Source organism: Equus caballus, chromosome 24, assembly GCF_041296265.1.
Source record: "Equus caballus isolate H_3958 breed thoroughbred chromosome 24, TB-T2T, whole genome shotgun sequence".
NCBI classification, from domain to species: domain Eukaryota; kingdom Metazoa; phylum Chordata; class Mammalia; order Perissodactyla; family Equidae; genus Equus; species Equus caballus.
In genome coordinates this window covers 25842490-25863536 of record NC_091707.1, presented here as the reverse complement: position 1 = coordinate 25863536, position 21047 = coordinate 25842490, and the positions used below count along the sequence as shown (strand labels likewise).

The window sequence follows — 21047 nt, the reverse complement described above, 5'->3', positions numbered from 1 at the left end:
CTGATTCTAAAAGTATATCACAATACAAACGATGCAGCATAGCTGCCCTCCAAAAACAAAGTTGAAAATGAAAAAAAATCTGGAAAACTTAGACTACCAGATACCAAGACTTAGTATGTAAAGCTAAAGTCATTAAGACAGGGTAATATTAGTGCAAGCATAGACAAACAGACCAGTGGAACAGAATATAAACTCTAGAAACAGATTCATCTGATTTATATCAAAGGGAAAAAGATGTTTTTTTCAAAATATGGTGCTGGATCAACTGGATATCCATATGTTTAAAAAAATTCTTGATCTCTACCTTACATCACTCACACAAATTAACCTGGAATGCACCATACAACTTTAAGTAAAAGAGAAAGCAATAAAGCTTCTAGAAGAAAATTTTGGAGAATATTTTCATGATCCTGCAAGTAGGCAAAGATTTACTAAACAAGACACATACACACACAAAAAAAATTTAATAAACTTTCATTAATAATAAGAATTTTTATTTATTAAAAGACACCAAGACAGTTTAAAGATGGCACAGACTGGGAGATGATATTTGCCATACACATAATACAAAGTTCTCATATTCAGAATTATAAAGAATTCCTACAAATCCATAAGACAAAGACAGCCCCATTAAAAAATAAATAAAAAATTAATATATTAAAAGGTGCTCAACTCATTACTCATCTGGGAAACGTAAATTAGAAGCCACTACACACTGACAAGACTGGCTAAAATTAAAAAGGCTAATATTACCAAATTTTAACAAGAATGCAGAGCAACTAAAACTCTCTTCCATTGCTGGTAGGGATAGAAAATGGTACAACCTTTTTGGAAAACAACCACCCAGCAATTCTACACCTAGAAATGACACAATACAGTCATCAAGACATATATGAGTATATTCATAACAGCTTTATTCAAATAGTCAACAACTAGAAGGAATTCAAATGTCCATTAACAGAAGAATAACAATCCACTCACTCAATAGAATACCACATAGTAATAAAAAGAATGAACAACTGCTACACAAAACAACACGGATGAATATCACAGACATACCAATGAATGACAGAAGTCATTCCATTCATATAAAGTTTAAGAACAGGCAAAATTAACCTTTGAAGATAAAAATGAAAATAGTGATTCCTTGAGGGTGCCAGGGGAAGTAGATATTGACTAGTAAAAGGAATCAAGGAAGATTCTGGGGTGCTGGAAATGTTCTACATCTTGATCTGGGTTGTAATTACAAGGGTCTATACATATGAAAAATTCATCATGCTGTACAATTAACATTTGTGCATTTTACTGCATGCGTGTTACAACTCAAATTTTAAAACTGTTATAGCAGGTAATTCAAGGGACAAATCTTACTACAGAGGATACACTGTATAATTTTTTTAAAAACCCAAGACTAGGAATAAGCTGGCCTGAGTTTCAACTCTTATCATTTAGATGTGCAACCTTAAATAAGTCATTTAACTGGGTCTTAGTTTCTTTACCTGCTAAAGTGGCTTAGTACAGATAATCCTTAAAATTCTTTCTATATCCAAAAATCTGAGTCTTTAAGATAAACTGCTTAATTTAAAAAATCGAATTCTCAAATTTCAAACTATCATATAAGTCACCTAAGGCCTGAATGCAGCAAAACTAAGTTAGCTCTTCTAAGTGTAATTGAAGGAAGTTAAAATCAGGTAAGTGCATGCTGCTGTTTATCCTGAAGTCCCTATACCTATGTTTAAGCTCATCTACTTTAGCCTAGACATTGTGGCGCCTTTAGCTGCCAAGAAACCTGACAGCCAGATTACCTTTCCTTGCTTTTTTAAGGATGGGTTATTCATTCTTCCAAGCACCATCCTTCCTACAACCATTGAGCCAAAATGAATTGTTCCTTCCTCTGTGCACCCACAGTAGGTTGCTTGTCCTTCTATTATAGCTCTTATTTCATTCTGTATTATAGTTATTTCCTTTCGTGTATGCAAGTGGGCCCTTTCCAGAGGGATATACCCACTCAGCCAGCCAAATCAGCCAATCAATCCTGGAAATCAATGAGTAACAGCACAGTAAGATCACCTTCTATGTTAATGGTGGCAAAGTGAAATAGTAGATATGAAACGCTGCTGCCCTCTGCTCAAAGCAAGAGATTACAATGAATATTCAAGATACTGAACTAATTCCAGTCCTTACTTTAGCCTACTCTCTAGTAGAACAATGAAATAGACAAAGGTAGGTAAGTGAAGAAAGAAGTAAATCGGGCCTGTAATGGGGAAAAAATTATTTAATAAAATAATTTACAAATTATTTTATGTCAATATATAGACAGAGAGGAGGCAAGTGAACTTGGGGTTTATACATTCAGCATCGCTTTTCTGTTAACTGACCCTGCTCCTGTCCACATGGTTAGTACAACATAACCACTATGCGCTGATCACAGATGATTAGTCTAGGACAAAGTTCTTCCTCAAAAATTTCAGAAACACAACTGCAAATATAAAGTCAGTCCTGGGGCCGGCCCCATGGCCGAGTGGTTAAGTTCACGCACTCCGCTTCGGTGGCCCAGGGTTTCGCCAGTTCGGATCCTGGACGCAGACATGGCACTGCTCATCAGGCCACGCTGAGGTGGCATCCCACATGCCACAACTAGAATGACCTACAACTAAAATATGCAACTATGTACTGAGGGGCTTTCGGGAGAAAAAGAAGAAAAATTTTAAAAATAATAAATAAAAAGATGGGCAACAGTTATTAGCTCAGGTGTCAATCTTTAAAAGATCCACAACTAAAAAATATACAACTATGTACTGGGGGCTTTGGGGAGAAAAAGGAAAAAGAAAATCTTTAAAAATAAAATAGTCCTTCTCTGAATGAAAGGGGGAGGTATAAACAATACAGGAGCTATCAATGGCACTCTTCTTCCCATTGTGGAAAAGGCAGATTTGTGGTAAGAGAAAATGAAGCTTACTTTCAGAATAAAGCAAAGCTGAGAAACAGTCCTTCAAACCCCAGGTCCAACATTCCTAAGGCCTCATTTTATATTTAGGTTTTGTGATATAGACACCCCATTATCCTTATAACAAATTTCCCCTTTAGTAAAGCTAGTTCAATTTGAATTATCACTTGCAACCAAAACAATCCTGTGACAGACTGTTACTTTGATGACTCCCAATTAACCATACTTCCTAGTACTCCCAGTCTCTTCTCACAATGACTCTGGGCTGGGCCTGTGATTATTCTGACCAATAGAATGGTAGAAACAAAGCTGTGCCAGTTTCAGGCCTAACCCTTAATTGGCCTGGCAGCTTTTGCTTCCTCCCTATCACAATGCTTGCTCTTGGAATACTTCTTGGAACCCAGCCATCACACTATGAGGCTAATGAATCAGCCATGAGGAGAAAGCCACTTGTAGGAGAATTAAAGCCCTGGACAAGAGTCAGAGCCAAGCCTCCAGATGACTGTAGCTATACCAGAACCCCAAGCAATGCTACCTAAAGCAGAACCACTGAGTTAAATCATAGAAATGTGAGAGACATTAAATAGTAGTTTTAAACCACTAAATTAAGTGGTGGTTTATAATGCAAATTTTAGCTAATATAAAATTCAATTCATACACAGGTAACTTGGAATTATACTTTCCTAACATAGACCATGTCTTGGAACATGGATTGGCAAACCATGATCCTTGGGTCAACTCTGGCCCACCATCTGTTTTTGTAAATAAAGTTTTATCGGAACACAGTCATGCTTGTTCATTCACACATTGTCTATGGCTGCTTTCATGCTACAAGGGCAGAGCTGAGTAGATGTGACAAAAATCATATAGCCCACAAAGCCTAAAACATTTACTATTTGACCCTTTACAGAAAAAGTTTGGTAAACCCTGTCATACAGTACTTGGCAAGTGTTTTAATACATAAGTGACTTAAAACATAAACCTACTTTACAACCAACTCCTTATATTTAAAGGACAACACTATAAATATTTAGTAGCTTTAGCCTACCACAATGCAAAGTACATCACATGGTACATACTCGCTACAGACTGCATCTTTGTGTGCTCCCAAAATTCATATGTTGAAACCTATTCCCCTAGCATGATGGTGTTTGGAGGCAGAGCCTTCAGGAGCTGACAAAGTTGTGAGGGATCCGCCCTAATGAATGGAATTAGTATCCTTGTAAAAGAGACCCAGAGAGTTCTGTCCCCACTTCAGCCATGTGAGGAGACAAAGAGATGGCAGCTGTCTATGAACCAGGAAGTGGGCCCTCACTGGACATCAAATCTGCTGGTACCTTGATCTTGGACTTCCCAGCCTCCAGCACTGCAAGAAATAAATTTTCGTGGTTTATAAGCCACTCAGTCTATGGTACTTGATTACAGCAACCCAAACAGACTACGACAATACTGAACTGGGTTGTGTTGTTTGTTAACAAGTCAAGCTATGGTCAGACTTATATATTAGTCACAGGCAGTAAAACAACAAAGTAATAAAATCAGATCCATAACTATTTAACTGCTTAAAAGTTCCCACTATGGGGGTAGGGGAGTCTCAATTTCAAGTTTCTCATTTATTAGATATACCCACTTCTGAATTCCAATAAGAATCAGAAAGGAATGAATGTTTCATTATGATGCATAATTGACAATTTAAAATTAATACCACTTCACAAGACCCATGTGCAGAAGAAAGTCGGAAAATCCAAGTCTAGTATTAACCTAAGTCAATGATTCTGAAAGTTTCCTACCAAAAATTATCTTTGGCAATGCTCTAAATTCTACAGATTTTCTTTTGGCATCTGATTATTTCATAAAGTATCTCTCCCCTTTTAAACGTAATATTCCTTTGCTTTATGCCCCAAGTCATTGTTTCTTCAACCCAAACACAATAAAGTCCAAGCCGTGGCTCCTTGTCCCCGGAGTTTACTATTTTCCTTATCTACCAAGGAAAAATCTCTCTTCTACAAATCAACAATTATCTATGTAAACAGTTTTATTTTGCTATCACTTTACCACCCTGCATTACTGCACAATTTGTATAACATTTAAAACTTATCCACTTTCATAACTATAGTACTCCATAACTATAATACTCACATACATGCATGTAGAGGCAGTTTTCTTCACGGATCTTAAACCTCTACCTCAAAAACCTAAATTCTTGTCCTTAGTTTCTACACTATAAATAGCATCTTCTGACTCTAACAGCCCAAAATTTAAGCTACAAAATAAGAATTTAGGTCAAGCAGAACCCCACTACAGTGATGATCACTAATGATGCTTCTAAACTAAGATAAAACAGTGGAAAAACAGCATGGGAATAAACCATGACTGAGTCAGATATCTAAAAGTTGTATTAGTTGCTTTCTGTTACCATGTTTATAAAGATAATTATCAAATTTATTATACTACACAAAAAAATCTAACGAGTACTTATTATGTGGGCACACATTAAACATTTACATTTATTTTCTCATTTATCACAACATTCTAAGGCAGGCATTAGTATTAGTCTCCATTTTACGGATGAGAAAACTGCAGTCTAGACAAGTAAAGTAACTTTAAAAACTTAACTTCAGGGGCCGGCCCCATGGTGGAGTGGTTAAGTTCGCGCACTCCGCTTAGATGGCCCAGGGTTTCGTTGCTTCAAATCCTGGGCACGGACACAGCACCAAGCCACGCTGAGGCGGCGTCCCACATGCCACAACTAGAAGGACCCACAACTAAAAATATACAACTGGGTACCACGGGACTTTGGAGAGAAAAAGGAAAAATAAAATCTTAAAAAAAAAAATGTAACTTCACTTAAGTATAAACCCAGGCAGTCTAATCCAGAGCCCACCTACTCTTCTGAGTATCTGTATGAGCCTAGAACATAATATTGTTCATTAAAAGTATATGTCTTATTTTTACAATATTTTAAATACATTATTTTAAATATATAATGGCAAAATAATCAGAACTTTTTAGGGGGAACACTAAGTTTTGCTCTCCAGATCCCTGATATCACTACAATTTAAATTAAAAAAGAAAAAGATAAAACCACAAATACTTCTAAATCACTATTATTCTTCTAAGCTTTAAGGTATAAATGAGTTGTTACACTTACATGCATGTAATCTTTATTCTAAATCTTAAGCATTTTGCAATTTGAACACTCTACAGCATGTGATATTGAATGAAATAAAATTGTACATATTATGCAGTGGAAGTAACAGACATTTATTTCCATTTGCACTTGGTATGAATGTCAGTGTCTTTTCCTAGCAATTTTTCCTGTTAGAAGTAAGGAAGGTATTTCAGATCAGTAATTTTGCTGTCAGTAATAGAGCATAGATAACATGAATACAAGCAATAAGAGAATGGTAAACATGAGGTATGTTCCCGATATGGGGATTAATAAGATTTTAGAGCTGAAGATTTTCGAAAGCATCTACTCAACTTTACCTTTTACAGATAACAATATTAAACTACTAGAAAAATCCAAATATCCAATATTCTTTCCCCAAATAGAAGTAACAGAATCAAGATCAGTCTTTCTAGTCTTTGCTACCATAGATTATCTGAATAGGATAATAATATATTCAGCCAATATTTTTTTTTTTTTTAAAGATTTTATTTTTTCGTTTTTCTCCCCAAAGGCCCCCGGTACATAGTTGTATATTCTTTGTTGTGGGTCCTTCTAGCCGTGGCATGCGGGACACCGCCTCAGCGTGGTTCGATGAGCAGTGTCATGTCCGCGCCCAGGATCCGAACCAACGAAACACTGGGCCGCCTGCAGCGGAGCGCGCGAACCCAACCGCTCGGCCACGGGGCCAGCCCCTATTCAGCCAATATTTTAATATGAAAAAAAGAAAAAAGAGAGAAGTGGTAAGTGATTGGGGGAAAAAAATATATAGTATTTTAATCGTGAATTCAGAACAAAAGGATTTTCACAGTAGAGATCATTACATGAAACCATTATTTCTACAGCAAAAAAGCTAAAAGAATAAATATAAATGTCTTACACAGACTTCCAAAAGACCATTTGCAGGGGGAAAAACTATTTCCCAAAGAGGTGTTGAATAGAACTCTGGGTGTCTTGAAAAAGTGTTTCTTTCTCAAAATGTTGTAGAAATACTACACTAAATAAAGTTCAACAGGACTCACAACTGTAATATTACTCACATCTTTAATATGCTAATATGCTTTAATATACTGTGAACCTCCAAAAAGAGGGATATATTATATGGCACTTTCCAAATTTATTTCACCACATAAAAACCTGTTCATATCATACCTATTATAACATCTTGCAGAGAACTGTTGGTAGAACAAAATTCAGAAAACACTGGGAGAGATCGTTTGTAGCAAAAAAGACTAAAGACGCATAGCTGACCATAAAGTTAAAATAAAGCAACATAAAAAGGCTGTCGTAAAAGCTAGCAAAACCTTACTCTCTATTACATGTATACTACTTCTAAAAAGTCCTTAGATAACCATTCTTATGTAGAGTATGAAAAAGTGGAAGGCAATCATTGTGAGTGCTCCTGATATATAAATTAACCACTGTTGATATTAGATGGCCCTGAGCTTAACCCATTAATTCTTACATCTTAACTTGCTCCAGTTCTAATTTAGAACTAACTGCCACAGGACTATTTTCACAGAAGAAGAAGGAGAAAGAGAATATGGGACTGATGTAATAAACTATATTCTTAGGGGAAAAAAGACATTAAGACTTCAGGAAACCTCTAACAAATGAGTTGTCTGCCCAGCATACTTCTTCCCTTCTAACAGCAGAAACTTCTCTTTTGAAGGCTTCCCTTTCCACTCTCCATGTGATTCTGGTGAGGCTGCCTATTTAGTGTCCCACTTTGAAGACAGACATGTGGATACAGACCTGGCCAAAGTCCTCACACTCCTAGTCAAAATGATTGGCCCAAAGATGGACACGCAAGCCAAGTTAGGTGAAGGAGCATCATGGAATTTTATATACAAATGCCATGAGAAAGAAAATCTTTCCTCTGGACTCACTAGTTGGCAAGGGGAAAGACTGAAATTATCTATTTTTATAATCTCATAATCTACCCCTCCCCCCCAATTCTGGCTACTTTAAGGAAGTCAGCCTGCAACATACTCAGAGAAACAAACAAACCACTGAAATGGAGACTAGACTCTGTGATTACATTAATTCCCTGATTGTACTGATTGAGTCCCTAAAGTCAGTTCCTCCTCTATACTCTGTGGCTACATAAGTTAATAACTTCCCCTTTTCACTTAAACTAATTTTCAGCTGGGTATCTGTCATTTGCAATAAAAAGGTCCTAATTCACATATATAACTCAAGAAAGAGATATAGCTCAAAAGAACTTATAAAGATTAAAAAGATAATACCAGGGGCCAGCCTGGTGGCATAGTGGTTAAGTTGACGTGCTCCACTTCCATGGCCCAGGGTTCACAGATTCAGATCCCAGGCATGGATCTAGCACCATTTGTCAAGTCATGCTATGGTGGCATCCCACATAAAATAGAGGAAGATTGGCACAGATGTTAGCTCAAGACAATCTTCCTCAAGCAAAAAGAGGAAGATTGGCAACAGATGTTAGCTCAGGACCAATCTTCCTCACCAAAGAAAAAAAAGAGAGAGAGAGGAAAAAAAGATAACCAAATGAAGGTGAAAAATATTAATTACAATCATTATATCCTTTTTAGAAGGCAAGTTTTTAATTTCCACCAAAATTTTAAAATTCATATACCATTGACCCAAAAATTCAACTTATAGTAATAAATCTTATATTTAAAAAAAACTCATAGATATGCAATGATAAATGTACAATGTTATTATCTACAACATTTGTCACAGTGACAATTAGAAACTTCAATGTCTATCAAATGAAGACTGATTATATACAGCATAACCTATGACGGACTATAATAGAGCTATTAAAAAGAAAGATGTGGGGCTGGCCCCATGGCCGAGTGGTTGAGTTTGCAAGCTCCACTTCGGCAGCCCAGGGTTTCACCGGTTCGGATCCTGTGTATGGACCTAGCACCACTCATGAAGCCTTGCTGAGGCAGAACTAGAACAGCCTACAACTAGAATAACTAACTATGTACTGGGGGACTGTGGGGAGAAGAAGAGAAAAAAAAAAAAAAGATTGGCAACAGACGTTAGCTCAGGGCCAACCTTTAAAAAAAGAAAAAGAAAGATGTATATCTATATAAACTAACTGTTACATGCCAAGGAGTATAATGTACTGGTTAAGAGTTCACACTCGAGGAAAAGACTACATGGGTTCAATCGCAGCCTGGCCCCTTTATCAGCTTGGCCTCTTATTGCAGTAATTTGAGCAAATTACTTTATCTCTCTTACAATTTCCTCGTGTGTAAAATGGTGATACTATTATGAAGATTAAATGAAGTATAGCAGGCTCTATAACAGGCTCTAGGTAAGAATTTTACATGTGTTAAGCTCTCAGTAAGGTTAACTGACATTATTTTCACTAGTATGAAAAGATGTCCAAGATATGCTGGAGAGAGAGGGAGGTGCAGAATACTGTGTATGATTAAAGATCATAAACTCAAATGCCTGCAGGGGCAGACAGATACCATAAACAAGTTAAGTGGGAAGTGTGGGAAACTAGAGAATACACGCCCTATCTCAAGGGGACAGCCATTCTAACTATCCTCATGTGAGAAACAGGCTGCAGTGTTGCTGAATCTTAAAAAGCTAAAACTATTGGCTTATATGAAATATATCTTTTTTTAATGTTAGAAACATATTTTCTTTTCTTTTTTTTTTTTAAAGATTGGCATCTGAGCTAACAACTGTTGCCAATCTTTTTTTTTTTCCTGCTTTATCTCCTCAAATCCCCCCAGTACATAGTTGTATATCTAGTCGCAGGTCATTCTAGTTATGGCATGTGGGATACTGCCTCAACGTGGCCTGACGAGCAGTGCTGTGTCTGTGCCCAGGATCCTAACCGGCGAAACCCTGGGCCGCCTCATCAGAGCATGCAAACTTAACCACTGAGCCCTGGCTGGCCGAGAAACATACTTTCTTGTAACAACACAGTTTGCGTCTAATGAAACGTGTACTGGTCAGTTATGACCAGCGGTCTGTCAATTTCCAAACTCTGATGTAATGTATGATTCCATATGTGCATATTTAAATATATGCTTGCATATAGAAGAATAAACAAAAACAAAAATCTTAGAGACTGGGGAAATAAGGTGGCGGGGCTTATTTTCACACTTTACCTTTCTGTATTGTTACCTTTTTTTTTTAAAAATGTACAAATATACTCTAATAAGTTTTTTAAACTAAAAACATAAGAATTTAGGAGGTTTTCCACTTGAAACTAAACTCAAATGTAACTTCTATTGTGTGAATATTAATTTTATCAAAGCATAATTTTTTAAATTTGCATTAGAATCAAAATGTTCAGTATTGACTCTTAACGGAAAGGGGAAAAGTGACCACATTTTTATAATGGTTTATCTTTTTTATCTCTGACAACAGTATTTACTGTATTCAATTTCTTGTTTCCAAGACAGCCAAAGTTTTTAACCTGAATTAGACTTTAAAGAATATTCATTTCAAGGGCACTGTTTTCTTAACGTTTTTTAAAAAAGAACTTCACAGTACATAGAGAATTAAAGGAAACATTTCATTTCTACTTAGCACTCAGATTGTATTTGCTCTCTTCCTTTCACAAGCTTCTGTATTTTTTTTCTTCTCTTTTTTTTAAGGAAGACTAGCCCTGAGCTAACATCCATGCCCATCTTCCTCTACTTTATACGTGGGACGCCTACCACAGCATGGCTTTTGGCCAAGTGGTGCCATATCCACACCCAGGATCCGAACTGGCAAACCCCGGGCCGCCGAGAAGTAGAACCTGTAAACTTAACCGCTGGGCCATGGGCCAGCCCATGTCTGTATTTTTATTAACATTTTCAGCACCAGGAGGACACAATTAGCCATGATCTTGAAATCTCAAGATCAAGAAACAAGTAAACCCCTTTGGGTCTTGTAGTAATACCCATTCAACCTCTGATGCCCTAAACCCAAGGATGAAAATACTTATTCTTTAGACCTCACTTCAAGTCTGTGATATCATATATAATTCTTAGCAAGGTTGTTTATGTGCTTCCCAAGGATACAGTAGATTAGAAATTGGAAGGGAAAGAGCAAGTGTGTAAAGTCACAATAGAAAAGCAAATACAGGGGCCAGTCCAGTGGTACAGTGGTTAAGCTCACATGTTCTGCTTTCTTGGCCCAGGGTTCACCGGATCAGATCCCGGGTGAGGACCTACGCACTGATTGGCAAGCCATGCTGTGGCAGGCGTCCCACATATAAAGTAGAGGAAGATGGGCACAGATGTTAGCTCAGGGCCAGTCTTCCTCAGCAAAAAGAGCAGGATTGGCAGCAGATGTTAGCTCAGGTCTGATCTTCCTCAAAAAAAAAAAAAACTGCAATAAAAAAAAGAAAAGCAAATATAGTAGAGAACTATACTAAAACAACAGACATTCAGAATAGAATACAGAAATATAATTGCTAAGAGTACAGTCAGACCTGTGCTTGAATTCTGGCACTGCCACCAGTGTAATCCTGAGCAAGTTATCTAACCTCTCTACTTCTCAGGCAGTATAAGAGGAATAATATGTAAGGACTAAATACCATGTGCAAAGTGCTTAACACAAATAGGACATATTTATGCCTATATATAGGCCCAAAAAATGTTAGCTATAATTACTTAAATCTGACTGAAGAAAAAATAATTAAATTACATTCAATATCTTCTATCTTAGAAAAAAAGAAATGTGAAATGGTTTAAAAATTTGTGCCAAAAATGGCTTGATGTGAAAACAGTTTTGGTGCTTATACTTAAGTTATCTACATCAAAAATAAAACATAGAAGCATTTTATTCCTTGAAATGCAACAGAAATGAAGAATAAATTTGTCAATATACAACTTAACTAAATATTGTGTACACGTTAGTACTAAACTATAAGCTCCAAGAGGTTAAGTACTTATGTCTGTCTCATTCACTAGTGTATCCCTCACGTTAGCATAGTAAGTGTTGAATATTGAATATATTATTTCTTTTCTTCCTCACATTAATTCTGGAAGAGAAGCGAATTACCCCCATTCAAAGCTAAAGAAACTGAGGTAAAATGTGGTTAAGTGTCTTGAAAGTGGTAGAAAAAGTAGAACTTTTGATTCCTATTTTACACTATTTTGCTATTTTGCCCATCAGAATTAACCTTCAACATAACAGCATTTTCAGAATTTCTTTTACCCGTAATTTCAAATTTCCATTTTTTAAGATGACATTTTTAAAGATTACTCTAAAATACTCCTCATACAGACTATGCCCATCAAATAAGAAGCAATACAGTAAATTTGATAGTATATCTCAAATACACATTATTAATATTATCCTATTACCAATAATAAATATACAGAGAAATACTAAACGCCACTCTATCTACCCTGAACTATCTTTTTAATAATAATAGTGAAATTCTGGTTTACCTAAATGTTTCTGGGTAGCTGCTTCCTAAGCTACTATATAAATGTGCCACCCAATTCTTTTTAATAAACATCTTCTATGCAATTACTTCATTAACAGGTGTGATAACAAAGGGCACAAAAGAAGAACAGGATCACCTGTTTCAAGAACTTTAAAATCTACTTTGGATAGGATGTTTATACGTGGAGCTGTTAGCAAACTGTTCCAAAACAACATATGGAAAGGAAAGGAGGTAAAGATTGACTAACATACTCCAAGTTAGACATACATAGTAGGCATTTTCACATACATTATCTCACTTCTTTCAACTCTGTGAAGGAAGTATTGCCACCTTCATTTTTGAGAAAGAAACTGAAATTCAGAGAGGTGAAATGACTTCCCAAAATAAAGAGCAAATAAGGCTCTGAAATTCAAGTCTGCTTGACTCCGAAGTCCTCTTCTTTTTAAAACTACACCTTGCAGCCTCTCAAATGGACATGATTACAGGGTATAGACAATATCTATAAACACTGTAGGAAAACAAAGAAAGATATCATGGTAGAGAATAATTCCTAGGAAAGAATTTGTTGAGGAAGTGAGGCTTGAGCTGAGTCTGAAACTAAGTGTAAGACTGAAACTACTGGTAACAGAATGAGGCTTAACGCCAAAAATTTCTTTAAAAAAAAGTGACTATTTTTCCTTTAGTTTATACTGACAGGACCTAATCTCTAAAATGTTTATCTTTTCTTCCATTTCTTATTCTCTTGCATTTTTTATGCATAATCTACCCCTCCCCCATAATCATTCCCATTATAAAGACAAAAAAATTAACTAAGCCTGATATGTTTCTCTTTCTATCTAGTCAAGATGCTGAAGGACAGAAACATACATTGCCATGAGAACTTAAGTGATATTAGAGAATGATTCCTTCATGTTAGTGGTGAGAAACGGTGAGAGAGAAAAAGAGTTAAACAATATTGCTCAAGGTTACAAAACTTTATGGCTAGACTAGCATTAGAAAATGGGTCTTCTAGTGTTCTTTCTTTCTTTTTTTTTTTTTTGAGAAATACTGGCCCTGAGCTAACATCTGCCACCAATCCTCCTCTTTTTGCTGAGGAAGACTGCCCTGGGCTAACATCCATGCCCATCTTCCTCTACTTTATATGTGGGACTCCTGCCACAGAATGGCTTGCCAAGCAGTGCGTAGGTCCTCACCTGGTATCTGATCCAGCAAACCCCAGGCTGCCGAAGCAGAATATGCAAACTCAACCACTGTGCCACCAGGCCAGCCCACAGTGTTCTTTCTATGACCCAGTGTTCCTTAAATTTTTTTCACCAAAGTACCAATAACAGAAAAGAATGATGAAAGCTAGTTATATAATGGGTTCACTTGAAATTTCTTTGAAGTTTGTGATTTTATCTTAAAAGTTTATGCAAATTCTACACTCTGAGCCTAATTTACTTACACTTATCTTAATATTAAAGTGGTTTAAATTACATACTCTCAAGTAAAATTGATACTTCAATTTTGTTCCCACAGCTTAGATTCTAAGGCTTAGAATCCTTAGGGCATCCCTTGACACAATGTCATCTGCCCCAATTTGAGAAGCAGGGCACAAATTGCATAACGCTCCTTTCACCAGGCGTCATTTCCTTGCTTTTTTATTTTTCAAATTAGTAAATTTTTTTAAAGCATGGTAAATTTAATTCCCGTCTTTCAAAATGAACACTTAGTGGCAAAACTACTGTAAAAGTTGTTAAAATTGTTTATTCTAGTTACAAAATTTAAGAAGTGCTACTTAGTTAAAATTAACTAAATTTGCTTATGAACTCATTAAACAACCTGGACAGAACTGTTACATGACAATACTTTATTAGACATTGGCTTTTGGGGAGGTTGCTCAAAAATTAAGTAAGATTGCATGCTATTCATATTAATTACAGTCTCAATTACTTTTAAGCAGGTTAAATAATCTTTTCTCCTTCCTTGGTATTTATCTTCTCTGCCCAGGTGTGAAGGAAGAAATCCCTGTGGTTTTATTACTTTCTTTTTTATGATCTCTTTTCTTAACATCTCAAACTCCAAATATGCTTCATTGTTCTTCAATCCTATTTATAGGAGCAAAGTATAGATTTTATCTATTTTACTCACTGTTTCAAAAAAGCACCTTATTCAATTTAACCAGGAATCACCTATAACAGTAAAAACAGACTCTTATTCATCATTACTTCCCCAATAACATACTGCTGATTCTCTACCATATACCTCAGTTAGTCAAATAGTCATGTGTGTTTTTAATATAGTTAAAACTCAATTTATAACAACCTATGTATGAATAGTCTATGAAGTCTTTGGCCAGTGATGATAGTATTAAGTGTATTCATTAGAAATTTATTGATTTCCTACTTTAACTAAACATTTAATTCTCTAATATATTGCTTCCGACCAAAAATTCATGAAAGAATGACCTAGTTTGAGGAATAGGTTTCTTTCTAACATCATGTAGATCAATACCGGTATGTTTGCCAGAACAGACAATTCCACGTGGTAGGATTTAGTTTTGTTTGCAATAGTGATTTGCCTGCTTAATGACAACATCTATTCTCAAAATAAAGATATATTTATATATCCTTATCAATAAGGGGGCTTTTCAGAAAATAATGTTGACAGTTATAATGTATGAGAATAAGCTTGAGGAACGAAAAAATAAATGCTTGAACAATTCCAGAGTTATATGATTATCATCTCCTTGCCTTAGAACTTCGTTATTTAATATTCTGAATGACTTTATTTATGAATGACAAATATTCCCTACATTAGTAACTAATAGTTTGATGTTCTAGTTTACAATTAGTCTTTTATCTCTACTATCTAGTCTTATATTTGTTCTACTATCTCTTGCTGGTTACAAATTTACAACTTAGTGCAATAAAAATGTATATTACTAGAGCAGAAATATGATTTGAAAATGCCCTTTCCTAAAAATTTGCATCTTTTTCTCATCCATCCCACTGTTAGTGAAAAAACATTTTTTTTTGAAGAAGAAGAAGAAGATCAGCCCTGAGCTAACATCTGCCAATCCTCCTCTTTTTGCTGAGGAAGACTGGCCCTGAGCTAACATCCGTGCCCATCTTCCTCTACCTTTTTTATATGTGGGATGCCTACCACAGCATGGCTTGATGAGTGGTGCCATGTCCGCACCCGGGATCCGAACCGGCAGACCCCAAGGCCACCAAAGCGGAAGGTGCCAACTTAACCGCTGCACCACCTGGCCGGCCCCTGTTAGTGAAAATTTAGGTAACAGATAAGATAACAGATAACAGGTAGCTAAGTGCTTTGGTACCAAACATTAGCAGTGGAAAATTAATATGATATTAAATAGCCAATGAAACAAAATCTATCTTATTCTATATTACATACATACATGTATTCATTATTTTCCCGATATTTCTGTGGAGCTTTTATAGTGGTAGAACTAGTGTGCTCGCTAAATAAACAGCTTCTTTAGAAATGGAAAAAAGTAGGTGAAAACTGACACCTCTGAAATATAGTGAGACTGCTATGTAATTGTGAAGAGTGACTACAAGTGTAACTACTACTAAGGCTATCAAAGAAAAAAAATCCTACATCTGCCCCACATCTTGTTTCTAGTTTCAAAGCAGCAGATACTTGTTTGCCTTGTGTTATTAATCATCACATTATTTTTAGTTTCTGTTATAAATAGCAATAGAAGTAGAGAACATTAGAAAAAGATATATTTAAAACTAGATCTTAGGTCACCAAAAACCATATAACCTTCATTTCTGGCAAATCAACGTAAGATAGTTACTAATAAAGATATTGTTCTTAGAGATGGACAATAATGTTCAACATAACATGTTTCCATGATAAACTATTTTTATATACATAACTGTTTCCAATTTTCCTGATAAAAAATTAGTATAACTAAAATATCCATGTTACATTAATTATCATAATCTGATTTCCAAGTCTTAAATGATTCAAGATAGTCAAGCAAAAAAAGAAATGCCATTACTAAATATTTTCCTTTCTACCATTATTTGTTCAAAATTCTAATAGTTAATTCACTTGATAAGAAGTCTCCATAGACTGAATACCATATTTGCCAAATTCATAGCTGAGATGAGGATTACAAAAACATACAGAAGATGAAAAGTTTCAAAGTATAAATATTATCTTTCAACAAATAATCAAAAATGTCAAAAAGAAGTCAAAGACTGTAAAATGTGTTCATGGGTAGACAACACTTTCCACCACCTCTATAAAAGAGATTTAGATAAAATACTTAAAATCACTATTATGAAGCACACAAGGATATTTTATAAAACAAGCCCAACACCTTTAAGAGAGGCACAAATTATAACTCATAAAATCAGTTTTAAGTGTGGCCTCAACTCAATTTTCTTAAGTATGAAATCATAGCACTTAAATTCAGTAAAGAATAATTTTACATAATAAAACTGCAGCACTTGAAGTTCTACAAGACAAAACTGCACACACAGTTTCATTTTTGTAGGGGTTTTTTTTTGCGCAAAATTACATGGACTGTCAAGACCACAAATATTAGCTATCTGTAATAAAATCCACTATTTGCAGACTGCAGGCTGGTGCCCCTTCCTCTGATTCTTCCCCCTTTCCAGCCTCCACCATAGTAGACAATATTTGTATCAATAACTTTTCAAGAAAAAAACCTTACTTATTTCCAAGTTTACATATCCATTTTATCATCAAATCCTATTGTCCTCTGTTACCACTTCTCCCAAACTTGCAACTTCCTTTTCATCCCTTCAGCTACATTCTTATTCCTTACCCTAGACTTACTCCTAAACTACTGTGCCTCATTCTCATGAGACAGCTTCTCCAGATTATCTTTAATTTCACTGCCAAAGTTATCCTCTCACCTTGACATTTTGCCTCTGCCACTTATCGATCCCACCTCAGCTTTTCAAGGCCTTTGCTTTACGTTTTTATTCTGCTCAAGAGTCTCATCCTCAACAACATATTCATTTATAAGGTTGCCAGTGACTTTGAACTTGCCTTAAAAATGCCAGTTTCTTTAATTTCTGGTAAATGTACTAAATTCTCTCTTCAGATAACCACATTTACTCCTAATCCAGCTGAATATGGAATTCCTTTTACATTTAGCCCCCAAACACGAGTATTTACTTAGTTTTAACACAATAATTACATACATTGTTTCTGTAGCTGTTTGCATAATCCTTGTTATCACTATCCGACTGTACGGATACAGATAAGGGCTGCATCTTTCAAAGCATTCTGTAGAACACCTATCTATTTGACCCAGATAAGATAATTCACTAAATAAAACTATTAGGGAAAGCTTAAATAAACAAAAAAAAACCTCTTATGATTTAACTTTAAAACATCTATGACCTTTCATTTCCATGCACAGCTGACATACTTTGGCTTTCATTAAGCTTCACTCTTACTACTCTACTAATTTTCAAACCACGGCTACAATTTCAAGTGCAAGTTGATGGCTGATATGGGGTATACACTTTTACATCCCCCGATTAGATTCTTTGAAAATCAGCAATGCCAACTCTAAGAATTCTGAGATATAACTGAATCTTCAAGACAACAGTTTCAGCACCAAAAGAAGAGAACAGAGCATCTTCTGATTTGGGGGTTCCCTTCCCTGCAACTGGTTTAGACTAGTTTCTGTACCCCAGGGTCTGTGGATTAGCAAAATTCAATAAATCACCATTAACATCTGGAAAGACTACCAGGGAAAGGCAACCCGTTTACTTAAAAGAGGAAGCGGTATCTCCCCGGATAACTCCTTTTCATACAATTCGGCAGCCAAATTAAGCTTTGCACTCAGTAACTACCTACAGAGATTTTTTTCTACCTAAGAAAAGCAAGTCTCATTCAATTTAGTCCCTTCTCGAGCGCCGTCTCAACCCATCAATTTGAAAAGGGGAAAAAAATTAAACAGAAGTGGTGGGGGGAGACACGAGGATTCCCGTCTACCTCGCTTCTTTTTCCGAAATCACATCAGTAACTTGGATTTCCTTCACTCCGAACTAAGCCCTCAGATGCCAAATATAGTTCTTTAACCCTTTCCTCGCTACTCAATTACACATAAACGTTGCCAAGTACAGAACCACAGCAGAGACCCCTACAAATCGGCTTAATATTCATCTCGGAAGTCATGCCCTGCAGCAACTGCCTATCGGCAAACTGAGGAATATTACACAAATGCAACGCAACGGAATCAGACATGCAGAGCACACACGGCTTCCGCGAGGGAGGGAAACGAGACCCGGGAAAGTGCGCTCCTCGCAAGCCTCGGGACCATCCGGAGGGGGGTTCCCAGAAGGGAGGGGGACAGAGGAGCCCGAGTGGGGGAATCCTTCCCTCTCAAGTCCAAAAGGCTGGATCCCTGGCAGCAGGCTGCAGTCTGTCACTCTAAGGAAAGGAAGATGCAGGCAGAGGGCCCTTTGCTGGGGAAGGTGGAATGCACTTTCCGAGGTCCGGGTGCAAGCCGATCCCCCACCTCCCGGGGGAGACGAGGGGTGTCCCATGGGCGGCTAAGGGGATGCCTGGCTAGCGAGGAGCAGCCGGGAGCGGAGCAGAGTTTCGCCGGATGGACACCTGCGTTGAGTCCGGCCAATGCCCGGGGCAAGCACAGCTAGGGCGGCGCGGGGGGGAGTGGGATTCCACCTCTCGGACGGGCACCAGCCGAGGAAGCGCGCGGGCCGCCGAGGGCTTCAGACTGCGGAGCCGGGATCCCGCCGCCTGCGCCGGCAGCAGGAGCCCCGCAGCGCCAGCCGCACCGGCCCCTCGGTCCCCGGGGTCCAGAGACTTCGGCTACGAAGGCACCGGGGCCTGACATCCCATGGAGCCGGCCCCAGCTCCCGGGGTCTCCGCGGGAACACCCCAACCTCCAGCAGCTTTCGGCGGTTGTAAAACGCCCTCCCCCGTCCCCTCCTCAGCCTTCCCTCCTCCCGGGGCCGCAGAGAAGGGTCACCACAGGCGAGAAGCCTGAGGTAAGTCGGCGACAGCGGCCGCGGCGGTCCCGGATCTCCTTCCCCAGTTACCTGTGAGGACTCCGACGCGGATTTGATGGTCGTGGTTAGTGAGGATCATTCCCTCGGTCGCCATGTTTCCCAGCGCAGTCACCGCACTGACAAGAGCCGGGAGAAGCCGGAGCCCGGAGTGCGCGGGCCGGGAGCGCGCTCGCCTCGGAGAGCGCGAGAGCGCCCGGGGAGCGCGAGGCGAGCGGGACAGGGGGGCGGGCGGCCGGGCGCTCGGAGGCCTGAGCCGGGAGAGGCCGGGCCGGGAGTGCGCGAGTCCGCGGGAGGGGGTGGAGTCAGGGCGCGCGACCCCGAGTCCCGGTCGGAGGCAGAGAGCTGCTAGGAGTGGACGCGGAGGCCGCACCAGGAGAGCGCGCGGGGGCGGCTGAGGGAGGCTGGAGAGACGCGGCTGCTCTGCGGAGCAGGGGACCCAGGACGGCTAGACGGCAGGAGCCTGCGGGGAAAGGAGAGCACACGTTCCGGCGGCTGCGGGGGCGGGCTCAGGAAGGGGCGGAGCCACTCCGCGAGGCGTGGAACTCGTGGAGAGTGAGAGGAGTGCGAGCTCGGTTGCGGAGTACGGGCAGCGCCGAGGAGCCCGCCCAGTCCGAGGAGGGCCGAAGAACGCTGCTGGGCGCGCGAGTAGCGTCCGATTGGCCGAGAGAACGGGGAACGGGCGCGCGCGAGACCCGAACGCAGCCTCCGCCAGGCCCAGACAGAAGCAATCCCCTGCCGAGCCGGGCTTCTCGTCGGTCGTCGGCGCCTTGGGCCGGCTCTCGAGGCCGGCGAGCCGCTCTCCGAGGGGACGAGAGGAGGGCTCAGTGTACGTAGCCTCTCCTCGCAGCTTTCAGGAGCGGCCGGCCGACCCCCTGCAGGTGCCATGGGACCTGGAGGTAGCTTAGAAAGCTGTGTGGGTGGCAGCAGCGCGGGTGCTGTGACAGCGAGGCCGCCGTGGGCGAAGAAGGAGGCATCCTGTCCGGCTTCGTCTTCCCGATTGTTTCCTCGGTCGGCTCGCCCTGCCGGAGGGTTTCCGCCCCTCCGGTGCTTCGGGATCCCTTCTCCAAGTCTGTACCTACCTGACCGTCTTCACAAGAGAAGCTGGGAGGCTGCGGCACAGCGTCTTGAGTGGAGAAATATGATTTCTCTTTTTCCCGCTGTCCCGTGATTTTGTGGCCTTACGCTTCATCGCCACGGTCTCTGCTTTTAGATGAAAAATACTGATCTTAAGGAATGAGAAGAACGTGTTTCTCCCACCTGAACCACGGTCACGGCAATTGAGTTTCATTTCAGTAGATGTGGGATAGGAGATTACCGTAAAGATAGCTTTGTTGCCACTTATTTTGTTTTTCATAAAATGTTATTAATCACCTGTGGCTGTTCCACATCGATTTCTTAGTTCCCTTCTTTCTAGCCCTTTCAACTTCTGAATAAAAACTGTATACACATAGATGTAAATGTATATATTTTTTCCTTCTGTTTTCACCCATGTTAAAACCTGGG

At 39.0% G+C, this 21047-nt stretch overlaps 1 protein-coding gene and 1 long non-coding RNA gene across 48 annotated transcripts in view; both read right to left on the bottom strand.

The window, feature by feature from the left end:
• Positions 1-20565, bottom strand: part of GPHN (gephyrin) — a 562862-nt gene extending 542297 nt beyond the window's left edge. For 35 of the 47 annotated variants that reach the window (XM_023627925.2, XM_023627926.2, XM_070249604.1 and 32 more), the window contains exon 1: positions 19575-20251. In XM_023627925.2, coding sequence (XP_023483693.1) covers positions 19575-19638 — 64 coding nt within the window. In that variant the 5' untranslated portion in view covers positions 19639-20251. Of the gene's footprint in view, positions 1-19574 lie in introns of all 47 variants that reach the window. The other 12 variants (XM_023627927.2, XM_070249606.1, XM_070249610.1 and 9 more) reach the window with 4 other exon arrangements.
• Positions 6584-11355, bottom strand: LOC138920603 (uncharacterized). Its single transcript, XR_011432043.1, has 2 exons — positions 11232-11355; positions 6584-6811 (listed from the first exon to the last, which is right to left on the bottom strand). It is a non-coding gene; the product is annotated as an uncharacterized lncRNA (long non-coding RNA).
• Positions 20566-21047: the final 482 nt, after the last annotated feature.